Here is a 14,337-nt window from a genome sequence, read left to right as displayed (position 1 = left end):
TGTTCCCTCTGCAGGCTGTAGAGAACCTGTGCTCCCATAAGATCTCAGCCAAGCTTTACAAACAGCTGAGGGCTGTGTGCGAAGACCACATCAAGGCCCAGATCGATCAGTTCAGAGAATATCCTTTTTCAAATATTATACTGCTGTTTTTATTATTCACTAACCTGACGTTTGCCTTAATATTGTTCTCACGGGCGCTCTGGACAGTGTGCTCTTTCTGAAGAAAATTGACAAGTGCTGGCAGGATCACTGCAGACAAATGGTACGTCCTAAGTAAGGAAATACACCTGTGAACACAATGCTGCTTAATAGGTGGGCATAAGCCAGGGTTAGTTAAGTGACAAACTGTCTAATTGCTTCTAAAGCTGTCATATATGTGTAAAAAATTAAGTTGTGGTTTTTAATAAATCCCAAAGATGTAACATTGCTTCCCACTATGCAGCCGATTTTCGTAAAAAAGTATGTGATCAGCCATTGCATATTAATGACGATTTATTTTTGGTGACCTGCTGACAAGCTGCCAGCATCTAATTGTTTCTACATACACAATGTGGAGCCGCTCCACTAAATCAATAATAAACACCTACATCACGGCAAACACACTGCATTTACTAGTCTCTTTGGTAGCATTAGCAAATACGATTATCACTGGAGGACAATGCTAAGCATCACACACAGAGAGAAAGCCAGGAGCAGGCATGCTAATTGCTCAGCTAACTAGGCTTTAAACAACACCAAGAAATAGTAGCTTAGTAAATTTTAAGTGTAGATGGAACCATGTTGAGTGTGTGGATGTTGGAACGGTTCAAATCGGATGAGAAGTGTGGGATAAGGAGAGGTTTGTATTATGCCCATTCATTTTCAATAGGGAGAAAATTACCAAAAAATCCTGGAAAACGGGGAATTGTTTTTGCGTTTGATATACCGGAAGAGCAGGGTGTGTGGATGGTTGAAAGGTCAGAAGGGTTTAAAGAATGCAAAACATTTTGAGAATTTCAGTTATTTTAGAACTATGAATATGTCCCTTCATTTGAATGGAAGTTTCCTAGAAATTTGGGGATTTTGGGGAAAAACAGGAATTTTTGAAAATATAGATAAGACCACAATTGTCCTAGATCAGGGGTGGCGTGGCGAAGTTGGGAGAGTGGCCGTGCTAGCAATCTGAGGGTTCCTGGTTCAATCCCCACCTTCTACCATCCTAGTCACGTCCGTTGTGTCCTTGAGCAAGACACTTCACCCTTGCTCCTGATGGGCCTGGTTAGCGCTGTGCATGGCAGCTCCCGCCATCAGTGTGTGAATGTGTGTGTGTGAATGTGGAAAATAGTGTCAAAGCGCTTTGAGTTCCTTAAAAAAGGTAGAAAAGCGCTCTACAAGTACGACCCATTTACCATTTAGATAATTTGGCCCTTGACTTTGACACCCCCGTCCTAGATGATATGAATGGGTTGGTGTTGGCATTTTTGGAATTGATTGAAAAATGTTTACGTAGTAACAGTTTGAATTTAAATGTGTATTCTGGAATTTTGGGGAAACCAGGAATTTTTATGAAAAGAAATGATAACTTTTGTTGTCCCAACTAATAGGAATGTTTTGAAGGTGGAATGGTCAAAGACGGTTGAAAAATGTGTACTGTGAAAACTTAGGTGGGGAAAATATCCCGGAATTCCTGGAATGTTTTTTAACTTGGAAAATGGTAGTTTGATTGTCCAAGGCGAGTGGAGTGTGTGGGTGGTGGAAAGGTCAAATCGGTTGCGAAATGTGGGAATTGTGCAAGTTCGAAAAATGTCCCATTCATTTTCAATGGGCAAAATGACGCAGAAAAACTTGAATTCTGGGTAATCTGGGATTTTTTGATTTTTTTGGGGAGATCCTGATTTCCGATCGAGCCGAACGTTTTGATACTTGAACGGTTCCCATCGGATGAAAACTGTGGGTTCTGGAGTGCGCCAAAGTTTTTGGGCGGAATAATAATAAAGAGACCTTTTTTTGGTGTAGAATAACATATAATAAAATGAATAAGGAAGAGGATAACATAACAACAACTGTTGGTGTGTCAGCATTGTCGCAGTCAGTACAGGACACGTAAGAGGAGGGCACACATCTATAAATTGGTGGCGTCAATGCCAAAGGTAGTATCAGTATATAATTGATTCAAGAGTGATTTTTATTTTCTCAATAATTTTGTCGTTATTGTTCACAAACTCGGGGAATATTTTCTTGCACACAAGAGGACCTTGAGGGCAAAAACCAAATCATTTAAATGAGTAATAGAGAGTCATTTTTGCTTTTGTTTAGTTATTATTTACTATTATTGACTCTGTTTTGCTCAAACCATTGTATGTCATAAAAGGGGAAAAGGAACTAGTTTCAATATCGTGTTGATATTGTTAAACTTCCAATAGCACTCACCTTAAATACATTGAAAAAAGCACAGTTAGTACTTGTGATATCGGACGATCTTACTCATGGATCATCGGTATCGGCAGCGTAAAACCCTGATCAGAACATCTACACTTCCCACGCATCTCATTTTAAAGAAATTTGTAAGTGACATACAAGTGTAAAAAGAAGTTAAGACATGTAAAACAACAAAATACTGCCTGTGGCGAAGCTTACGTCTTGTTACTTTATTTTTCTTCTCTTAAATCCTTTATCACCTTGTTGGTGAAGGTGTCACAAATGATGCCTCTGACGTCTTCTCATACGGTGATTAAAAGTTAGAATGATACTTTTCTTGAAAATTGGATTAATTGTACGGCATTTAACTTTCTACTGTTTTAGTGTGTAGTAGTGTTAGCATTTTATTGTCTCATTACTAATTTTGGCAGGTACATTACCACAACCTAATAAGGGTCCAGTACGAGAGCTGTGTCAAACGCTCAATTTTTGCATTAAATAACGTTTTGATAGAGGTTATTAGAGCGCTAAGAACAGGGGTGTCAAACGTAAGGCCCGCGAGCCGGATAAGGCCCACAAACAGGTTTTATCCGGCCCACGGGATGAGTTTGCTAAGTATAAAAATGAGCGGAAATTTTTGAATGGAAGAAACTGCTGTTCGAAATGTGTCCACTGGATGTCGCAATAGCAATTCATTGTATCTTTGTAGATGATGCTACATATGTCGAGTACACCAGTTGAGGAAAATGAGCAAACTACATAAATAACATCCTGTAATTTGATTTTGATATTACTTTTGTTATCTTGATAGATTGAAAATTAACACCAATGAGTTGACTGATGAACATTATCAGATAGTTTATTCAGAAAGTATAAATAACGACAAATAAAGATAGAATACTATCAACCGCAACATGTAAGTGTAAAAAACCCAACAACTTTATGATTTGTACATTTTCAGAATGTGCTTGTTCTATTTTTAAACAAAGAAAACAATCTGCGGTTGTCTTTATTTTCAAGTTATCGTGCTGTGATTTTACCAGTCCGGCCCACTTGGTAGTAGATTTTTCTCCATGTGGCACCCGATCTAAAATGAGTTTGACACCCTGGTTTAGAAGGTACCGGTAATGTTTATTAATGTTTGTAGTTTACAGTAGTGTAGAATACTTCCATCCATCCATCCATTTTCTACCGCTTATCCCTTTTTTTGGAGTCGCGGGGGGTGCTGGAGCCTATCTCAGCTGCATTCAGGCAGAAGGCGGGGTACACCCTGGACAAGTCGCCACTTCATCGCAGGGCCAACACAGATAGACAGACATCATTCACACACTAGGGACCATTTAGTGTTGCCAATCAACCTATCCCCAGGTGCATGTCTTTGGAGGTGGGAGGAAGCTGGAGTACCCGGAGGGAACCCACGCAGTCACGGGGAGAACATGCAAACTCCACACAGAAAGATCCCAAGCGCAAGATCAAACCAAGGACCTTCGTATTGTGAGGCAGACACACTAACCCCTGTTCCATCGTGCTGCCGTGTAGAATACTTGTATTACTAAATAAGCTAACCTGAAATCGTTACCCCCAAAAATCAAATCGAATCGTGTGGTGCCCAAAAGATTCACAAACCTGTAAAGCATCATCATTGAAAAAAGGTCATTACACTTAAAAAACTGTCATCATGTTTTTTACCCCCACAGATCATGATAAGGGGTATATTTTTATTTTTGGACCGTACCTACGTTTTACAAAACTCAATGCTGCCATCCATCTGGTGAGTGATCGGCCACGTTCCTTTTTTCTGCACACAAATTGAAGTGTTCCGCTAAAGTTGTCCCGCCTTTCTCGCAGGGACATGGGTCTGGAGCTCTTCAGGTTCTACATTATCAGCAACCTTAAGGTGCAGAGCAAAACCATCGACGGCATCCTGTTGCTCATCGAGCGGGAGCGAAACGGCGAGGCGATAGACCGCAGTCTGCTGAGGAGCCTGCTGAGCATGCTCTCTGACCTGCAGGTATCTCAACTTCACTCCCGATGGACTCCTAAGAACTGCTTAATATGAGCTATTTTAATCCCTTATGTGATGAAGAGTGCAGCTTTGGGATCTTCCTGTTGATAAACCACTTTAATGAAAACTCTCTGACCTCGGACAGATTTACCAAGACTCCTTCGAGCAGCGGTTTTTGGAGGAGACTAACCGACTGTACGCTGCGGAAGGACAGAGGCTGATGCAGGAGCGAGAGGTAAGCTTTGTTTGCTGTATGCTTCCAGTTATAAAGAATCACTTTAAAACCCTACGGCAGTCCCCTTTAAAAATAGACGCACATACACAAAGTAGAAACAAAGAAATGTCCGGAATGTAAATCCGGGAAGTGAGTCAGAAGTCAGTCGAGGTTCAGTAGCTAATCCGCAAATAAATGATAAGAAATATGCGTGTCGTTAACAACCCACACAGCAACCGTTTAATCATGTGAAGTCATTTGCATGGGATTAATTTAGCCTGAAATTAAAAATGCAATTTACAAAGTTTGCACTTTCTCGCAATTGAAAAGCTTTGTTGACGCTGCACCAAACTGTTCAATAAAGCAGAACGTAAGATTACTGCATATTTGATGTGGCAAATAATCCTCGCTCTACACAAGGTTGTTACGAGAGACCAAAAGAGGTGTTTGGTGCTTAGCCATGTTCCATTTTGATTAACAAAGGCTTTTATCATAGTATTGGCCTATTTTCCTGTTCACTGATGTTATTTAAATAATCAGTGGAACCTCAGAAGTCAAGTAGTGCTGTCAAAATATTAGTTTTTTTTAATCACATTAATCACACTTTTGCATTTTGATTAATCACAGTAAATTGCTTGCGTGCTTAATTTAAAATAGTAAACTCCCGCGGAACTTTTGATGGACCCCCCATCAAAAAAAGTCGGTTTAAAGACAAATGCAAAATTTGCAAAAAATAAGTTAGCATTCTAAAGTTAGCATAGAAATATTGTTATGTTGCCTTGCTAAGAAATAAGTAGTTAACATACTTACTTGATGTCTCTAAGTAAGGAAATCCAAGATTTTTAGGTTTAAACATAAAATGGCAAAAATTCTAGCCTGAAACGTTAGCATGCTAGCATAAGAAAAAAAGTACCAAGTACCAAACTCCATGATTTTAGGTTAAAAGTAGACGTATTATGCAAAACCAATATTTCTTACCTATTGGTACCTGGGTTATTTTTTAGGCTTTTGTATTTGGTATCTACAAAAGCCTAGAAAATGTGAAATCAAACCATAAAGGCATTATAGAGATATTTTTAAAACAATCTTGCCTTCCTTCATACTTCCTCCAAGCGAGCCGTTTGAAATTTGCCCGATTTGTGACGTTTTTCCCCATTGGTGATGTCAGTGATTATCTCCATATAAGGTAAAGTTTTGCCCAAAGAGCTTTGCGTGAGTCCGCCATTGTAGTCAAAATAAGCTCCTTTTTTTCCCTCTATCCTCTTGTTGTGGGGCAGACTGGCTCGTACATGCACATGCATCCTCCGCTGTTGCCATTTCTAATACAAAATAGCGTAAAGCTTGAACACATATCTGTCAGTAGACTCCATAGGGAAGCGCTAAAAACTACAACATGGCTGATGGGGAGAAGACACAGTCGAAGTGGAGGCACGTAAATTAGACCGCCCACAAAACTGGGCATTGTGAAGAGACGGTCAGAAAGCGGTTTGAGGATTGTCCTCTAAATTTGACCAAAGAACGACCATTACGTGTTATTTAGACCCCAAGGAAGTGTTTTAAATGTAGAAAAAAATAATCATGATATGACCACTTTAAGCATATAATATTTGCCAGATTGTTTAAATAAGACTTTAGCATGCTAATGTTAACATGTACACTACCGTTCAAAAGTTTGGGGTCACATTGAAATGTCCTTATTTTTGAAGGAAAAGCACTGTACTTTTCAATGAAGATAACTTTAAACTAGTCTTAACTTTAAAGAAATACACTCTATACATTGCTAATGTGGTAAATGACTATTCTAGCTGCAAATGTCTGGTTTTTGGTGCAATATCTACATAGGTGTATAGAGGCCCATTTCCAGCAACTGTCACTCCAGTGTTCTAATGGTACAATGTGTTTGCTCATTGGCTCAGAAGGCTAATTGATGATTAGAAAACCCTTGTGCAATCATGTTCACACATCTGAAAACAGTTTAGCTCGTTACAGAAGCTACAAAACTGACCTTCCTTTGAGCAGATTGAGTTTCTGGAGCATCACATTTGTGGGGTCAATTAAACGCTCAAAATGGCCAGAAATAGAGAACTTTCATCTTAAACTCGACAGTCTATTCTTGTTCTTAGAAATGAAGGCTATTCCACAAAATTGTTTGGGTGACCCCAAACTTTTGAACGGTAGTGTAATTATAGGAACAGTTAGCCTTCTTAGAAAAAATATTAACATAAAATGTTAGCATGCTAATGTCAGCTCGCTAACATAGGAAAAGTTAACATACTTGCAAGATGGCGTCAAGTGTCAAAATCCTTAATTTTAGACCCAATCACAGATGTAATTTTATTGTGAGAATGGCCCACAAGATAAAAAAAAAAAAAGGTTTTACTTGAATGCACTTCATTTATTTGTTCAGTTTTATCTGAAGTACCACCTGGATGTATTTTGATGTGAAATTTGTAAGCAATCACACCAGTCAGTCTCTGTATTTAACTTTGCACTGACCTATGCATTGACCTGATCACTAACCTAAAAGCATCTGCGCCTGAGGTAAAAGAGCAAGTGCGGTCTAAATAAATGATTGATTAATCTGCGTTCAAACATGATTAGTCGCACGAGTTTAAGTACCAGTCGAGTGGAAAAACCAATTGCCTCTATATTGAAGCTATTATCATGAATATCTGATTTATCACACCGAAAGACTTACAAAGTAAATGTATATAATATTTAGTTTGATTGAATAGTTATGATCAAAATAGTATCAATCTCACAGAGATTCCAGAGCCATTTTGAGAGATACAGAGGAAGCCAGACACATCATTGTGTGACGTAGTGGTAGGAAAAACAGATCCCTTCCCCATCAACAAGAATGCAAATCATGCAGACTTTGTGAGAGCCAACAACGGTTACTGTGGGAAAATTATGATCCAGAACCTTATATTTTTGATTCTGAATATAAGGAGGATGATCTACAAATTTTAGAGGCTCTGCTAAACTGATCCAGCTTTACTGAAACACTAAGCACCATGTAGCAGTATTGCAAAGTGCTAAACAAGAAATACAAACTTCAAACATAATAAAACGATAGCTTACTGCACGATGTCTGCTCTCACTGTGATGACAACTAATAGGATATCAATATCTTCCCGTGCTGATGAACAAGGAAAAGTCTCCCTGCAGACACTGTCTTCGATTTTCTTCGAGCCCAGAAGCGATGATGCGGGAGCAGCAGGACATCGCGGTAAACTCACAGTAAATCAGCAAAGGGCTATTTCGCTGTGTGCTATCAATCCGCTGCTAAAAAATAGTATGTCTGCGTTAGCGCTTATAATAACAACATTGCTAATATTTGATTAGTATTCAGGTCATGATATGTATGAAGAGTATTGCTGACGGGTTTTGGATGGTTATTTAGAGATTTTTGTGGGCGAAATAGAGAGCCCCTATGGACCACATTGTTACCTGACTTTTGATGTATTTATTTATTTCTTAGACTTAGAATGCATAAAAAAAATAATGTGTTCATGTTTTATATAAGGACTGTGAATGATAGAAAGCAAATGTCTCTCTAATTTTTTACATATTTCCAGTATGACTGATCTGATACGACAGTCAAGAGTGCAGAAGTATTACTCCAGTGGCGCAATCTACGGAAATTAGCGAAAACGTTCGGACGGAATATTAAAAAAGGCTGACTGAATTTGTGGCATTTTGTCAACTTGTTTTTTCCACTCTAGAGTGGCAGTAGAGTGGAAAAAAGAAGTTGACTTTATAAGCTTAATTGTGATTAATTGTATCCATTAAACCATATCAGATTGTATTTACAATCCGCAAAGTATGTGAAATTACTGTCTACGTGTTAACTTTGACAGCCCTAAATTGGGCCACCAAAGTTGCATAAATTCTTCATATGATCATTATGCAGGGTTTCTTTTACACAATGCTTCAGCTCAATGAGTAGTTGCTGGTGGGTGCATTGCTTATTCTTTGGCTTTTTGTATAACAAAAGCCAACGCATCCAAGACCCTCCAGCAGAGCATGATGTGCACCTCAGAGAAGAAATCTAAACCTCCATCAAGGGTCACACGGACCACAGATCTTTGGTTCGCCCAATATATATATATATATGTATATATAAATATATATATATATATATATATATATATATATATATATATATATATATATATATATATATATATATATATATTTTTTTAGAGGAAATCATTTGTAGCCTTTCTTGTTTTTCCACCCGTGTAAAAGCGCCATGTTTAAATCTGCCAATACGATCTGGATGTCACTTCTGACTCGCCATTGTTCTGTACTATTACACAGGAAGCTAAATAGCTAGTCAGCAAATTGTGGTTGCGCCATCTCAGGAAAAACATATTTTTACACTTGTATGACCAATAATAGTGTTGAAAAAAAAAGTGTTACTCCGGGCCTTTTGCCATTATTGTGCGCAAAATCATGCCGTTATTTAAGTCAAGACTGTTTGTCCAATTAGCATATTTTTACAGTAGCATGGCCATTAATAATGTCAAAATATTGCTTTAGCCCACGCAGGTAATAAAGGTTTTATGTTGTTGCCGATTTAACCCTGGAACGAATTCATTTTAGTTCCATATATTCCTGTGGGAATAAATAGTCTCATAAAGTGAACAAATCCCGAGATTGAGCAGAATCCGGCAAGTTGATTGCATCCGACTAAGTTTTTAATGTGCTTGCAGGTACCCGAGTATCTGCATCATGTCAACAAACGCTTGGAGGAAGAGGCGGACAGAGTCATCACATATTTAGACCAGAGCACACAGTAAGCATTGGCCGGATTGTTTATAATTAAAACAGAAATAAAAGACCGGGAAATTGTTTCTTTGCCTTCCAGAAAGCCGCTTATTGCCACAGTGGAGAAGCAGCTGCTCGGAGAACATCTCACAGCAACACTACAAAAAGGTAAACAGCATTAGAGTGCAATGAACACAAAATGGAGACTTTTTTATTATTATTATTATTGATTGTGACTTTTGTTGTTCCAGGGCTGACGCACCTGTTGGATGAAAACAGGATTGAAGATCTTTCTCTCCTATATCAGCTCTTCAGTCGAGTGCGAGGTGGGGTTCAGGTGCTCCTGCAGCACTGGATAGAGTACATAAAGGTAACCAACTCTGTGTTTTCTCACTGCTGGATATAATATATTATTTATTTCTTAACAGTGAAGAAAACATGACGTTTTCATTTCAACATGTGTCTGAAAAGGACAACTTATTTAATCCTACCCTGATTCATTCACACCATGTCTTTAACAGAATGATACTCAGTAATTCAGGGGTTTATATTTTGAAGAAAAAACAAAAGGTGTTAAAAAAACACAATAAAAATGGTAACGTCAGTAACAAGTATAAATAAAATAGGAAAATTATAAATTGATAAATAATAGAAAATTCCATCCATCCATCCATCCATCTTCTTCCGCTTATATAAGGTCAGGTTGCGGGGGCAGCAGCCTAAGCAGAAAAGCCTAAATTTCCCTCTCCGCAGCCACTTTGCCCAGCTCCTCTTGCAACAGAAAATTAAATAAATTAAAATACGTAGAGAGACTAAAGATTGATGTAAAAAAAAAAATCAGACAAACCTAATTTAGAATAAATGATGAATTCAACTTAAGCATTAAGCTATGAATGTTGATCAATAATTAAGTATATTGTTATAATTACCATACATCAGGGGTGTCAATCTTGTTTTTATTAAGGGGCCACATTGCAAATAAGGCTGCCCTTAGAGGGCCCCTTGTAAATAGTGAATATATACATTACAGGCTAAAAGTTTGGACACACCTTCTCCTCATTCAATGCGTTTTCTTTATTTTCATGCCTTCAGATTGTCACTGAAGGCATCAAAACTATGAATGAACACATGTGGAGTTATGTACTTAACAAAAAAGGTGAAATAACTGAAAACATGTTTTATATTCTAGTTTCTTCAAAATAGCCATCCTTTGCTCTGATTACTGCTTTGCACACGCTTCGCATTCTCTTAATGAGCTTCAAGCACACCTGTGAAGTGAAAACCATTTCACGTGACTACCTCTTGAAGTTAATTGAGAGAATGCCAAGAGTGTGCGAAAAAAGTAGTGCACACACGCCTTGTTAAAATATGTTGATAAATATGACGTGACGGGCCACATTAAAAATGACAAGGCAGATCACAATAGAAATTATGTGCAGGCCACACATGCCTTGTCAAAATATGTTTGACAAATATGACGTGGCGGGCTATGTTAAAAATTACAAGGCAGACCACGTTAAATATGACGTGGCGGGCTGCGTTAAAAATGATACGGCAGACCACATTAGAAATGATGTGCATGCAACACACGCCTTGTTAAAAAAATATGTCGATAAATATGACGTCGCGGGCCACATTAAAAATTATGTGGCGGGCCAATTTAAAAATGACAGGACAGACCACATTAGAAATAATGTAGCGGGCCACACACGCCTTGTCAAAATATGTTGATGAATATGACGTGGCGGGTTACGTTAAAAATGACATGGCAAACCACATTAGAAATGATGTGGCTGGCCACACAAGCCTTGTTAAAATATGTCGATAAATATGACGTGGCGGGCCACTTTAAAAATGACAAGGCAGACCACATTAAAAATAATGTGGCGGGCCACACACACCTTGTTAAAATATGTTGATAAATGTGACGTGGTGGGCTACGTTAAAAATGACATGGCAAACCACATTAGAAATGATGTGGCGGGGCCACACATGCCTTGTTAAAATATGTTGATAAATATGACGTGACGGGCCACATTAAAAATGACAAGGCAGATCACAATAGAAATGATGTGCAGGCCACACATGCCTTGTCAAAATATGTTTGACAAATATGACGTGGCGGGCTATGTTAAAAATTACAAGGCAGACCACGTTAAATATGACGTGGCGGGCTGCGTTAAAAATGATACGGCAGACCACATTAGAAATGATGTGCGTGCAACACACGCCTTGTTAAAATATGTCGATAAATATGACGTCGCGGGCTACATTAAAAATTATGTGGCGGGCCAATTTAAAAATGACAGGACAGACCACATTAGAAATGATGTGGCGGGGCCACACATGCCTTGTTAAAATATGTCGCTAAATATGACGTGGCGGGCTACGTTAAAAATGACAAGGCCACATTAACAATGACGTGACGGGCTAGGTTAAAAATGACAAGGCAGACCACATTAGAAATGATGTGGCGGGCCACACACGCCTTGTTAAAATATGTCGATAAATATGACGCAGCGGTCATAATGGTGCAGCGGGCCCGATCCGGTCTTGAGTTTGACACCTGTGTCATACACGCTTCTGCTGTTGAGCTGAATTATTTATTGTTAAATGCATGTGCGTTTGATTCTCACTGCGTGTGTGAACTCATTCCGTTAGGCTTTCGGAAGCACAATTGTGATCAATCCTGAAAAAGACAAAACCATGGTGCAAGAGTTGCTGGACTTCAAAGACAAGGTGGATCACATCATCGACGTGTGCTTCATGAAGAACGAGAAGTTTGTGAACGCCATGAAGGAGGCGTTTGAAACCTTCATCAACAAGCGGCCGAATAAGCCCGCCGAGCTCATAGGTGGATTTTTTTTCCCCCCATTTGTTTTAGATTAGTCTGTTAAATTCATAATGAATATCCACTCTAAATGTTGCTTCCTTTCCAGCCAAACATGTTGATTCTAAACTGCGAGCTGGAAACAAGGAGGCGACCGATGAGGAATTGGAAAAGATGCTGGACAAGATTATGATTATATTTAGATTCATCTATGGTAACACTGACCAGCGTTGTAACAATGAAGGTGCTTTCCTGTCTGTGAATATTAATAACATGCTTCTGGTCTTTTAGGCAAAGATGTTTTTGAGGCCTTTTACAAGAAGGATCTGGCCAAGAGGTTACTGGTGGGGAAAAGCGCTTCGGTGGATGCTGAGAAGTCAATGTTGTCAAAACTAAAACATGGTAAAACATTCTCACATTGCTGAGAATAACACAGAGAGTGTGGACTTTCACTTTCACTTTCCCTGACCCCCCCCTCTGCAGAATGTGGAGCAGCTTTCACCAGCAAACTGGAGGGCATGTTTAAAGATATGGAGCTTTCGAAAGACATCATGGTGCAGTTCAAACAGGTAAGAATGTGCAACGAGGTCATTGTGCTGTGAAGATGTGTGAGGACTGACAAATCAAAGGATGCAGAAGCCATTTAGCTATTTTTCGCCTTCCAAACCAGTACAATATGTATCTTTTTTTCCCCAAAGAACTAGAAATGCAATATAAGTAGAAATTTTGTGTGAATGCTGAACGCTGGCCAAAAAGCGTCAACGAGCTTTTAAAAAATAAACGCAAAAAATATACGCTAAAAATCTGGCGTGGTAACAGTACTATGCGTACAGTTAGCATTATTGAAATACCAAAATATATGACACCGGAGTGTAATCCTGCTAAATAGCTAAAAAAAATCTAGCATGCTAAAATGCTAACTGTAACATGTGTCAAGTACCAAAATAATCCAAAGCGCTAAAAACTACAGCATGGCTGACGGGGTGGAGACGCAGTCGAAGGGGCTTGGTCTAGAGGAGGGCTTTGGCACATAAATAAAACCTCCCACAAAACGGGAGCTTATTGAAGAGCCAGCCAAAAAGCCGCTTGAAGAGGGTCTGTGGAACAAAAATATACGCAAAATTTGACCAAAGAACCACCATTACATGTTATGTAGACCACTAGGAAGTGTTTTAAATGTGGGGGAAAAAAATCATAAAATGACCCCTCGGAATAACTTTTGCACCATATTCAAATTTATTGAGGCGCATCTGTGATCTAGAAACACATGTTTACAATTAGATTCAATGAACATACAGTTAGAGAGTCAATTGCCTTGAGCCATAATGCAGACCCATCATTGGAAAGACAAGCATGTGTTCATTAAAAGGACCAGGATCAAAATTTGAATGGCGATTTTTAGAATTACCGTACTGCCAGGGTTCCAACTAAACCAGAAGAAAGAATGTTTCTACACTGCAAAAACTGAAATCTAAGTAAGATGAAATATCCCAAATAAAGGTGATATTTGCTTATTTTCTGTCTGATAAGATAATTCTTCTCACTAAGCAGATTTTATGTTAGTGTTTTACTTGTTCTAAGCGTTTTGGTCCTAAATGGTCTCAGTAAGATATTACAGCTTGTTGCTGAGATTTGATGACCTATATTGAGTAAAACATGCTTGAAACTAGAATATCAACTGTTGCAAAGCTGTGTCATCAACACTCACAAGTATAAAACTACGGTACTTTTTTAAAGTAATCAATTCTTACTTCGAGCATGAAAAACAAAATCAGGATTTTGACACGAATGTGTCTCATAATTAAAACGGATGACAGCCAAATGGACTTTGCTGTTTTATTTTCAATGAAACAATAGAAAATACATACTCATATAGTAGTACAGTTGGCACAGTACAGTAAACTGACAGTTAATATTTAAACATTTGACATTACAAACCATTTTGAGCAGAAATAGTTCATGCACTTTCAGATAAATTATTCAAAATTACAATAAAAAAAAATGTGGCCAGGCTGTAAATATGCGCGCTAATTGACTGAAAGAGCACGCACTTGGTGAGATGATGTCATGTTATCGATGGAAAAATGCAATCTTTAGACCATATGATTTGCCTGA

The 14,337-nt window shown here is 38.5% G+C and overlaps 1 protein-coding gene across 1 annotated transcript in view; it reads left to right on the top strand.

Moving 5' to 3' along the window:
• Positions 1 to 14,337, top strand: part of cul4b (cullin 4B) — a 29,666-nt gene that overhangs the window by 4,012 nt on the left and 11,317 nt on the right. Inside the window, exons 3-14 of the mRNA XM_062039787.1 lie at positions 15 to 118; positions 193 to 262; positions 4,095 to 4,168; positions 4,246 to 4,408; positions 4,548 to 4,637; positions 9,338 to 9,420; positions 9,493 to 9,560; positions 9,644 to 9,762; positions 12,054 to 12,246; positions 12,332 to 12,436; positions 12,514 to 12,624; positions 12,706 to 12,791. Coding sequence (XP_061895771.1) covers positions 15 to 118; positions 193 to 262; positions 4,095 to 4,168; positions 4,246 to 4,408; positions 4,548 to 4,637; positions 9,338 to 9,420; positions 9,493 to 9,560; positions 9,644 to 9,762; positions 12,054 to 12,246; positions 12,332 to 12,436; positions 12,514 to 12,624; positions 12,706 to 12,791 — 1,266 coding nt within the window. The remainder of the gene's footprint in view (positions 1 to 14; positions 119 to 192; positions 263 to 4,094; positions 4,169 to 4,245; positions 4,409 to 4,547; positions 4,638 to 9,337; positions 9,421 to 9,492; positions 9,561 to 9,643; positions 9,763 to 12,053; positions 12,247 to 12,331; positions 12,437 to 12,513; positions 12,625 to 12,705; positions 12,792 to 14,337) is intronic.

Source organism: Entelurus aequoreus, linkage group LG28, assembly GCF_033978785.1.
Source record: "Entelurus aequoreus isolate RoL-2023_Sb linkage group LG28, RoL_Eaeq_v1.1, whole genome shotgun sequence".
NCBI classification, from domain to species: domain Eukaryota; kingdom Metazoa; phylum Chordata; class Actinopteri; order Syngnathiformes; family Syngnathidae; genus Entelurus; species Entelurus aequoreus.
Note: the sequence above shows the minus strand (reverse complement) of the source record. Positions and strands in the feature narration are given on the sequence as shown.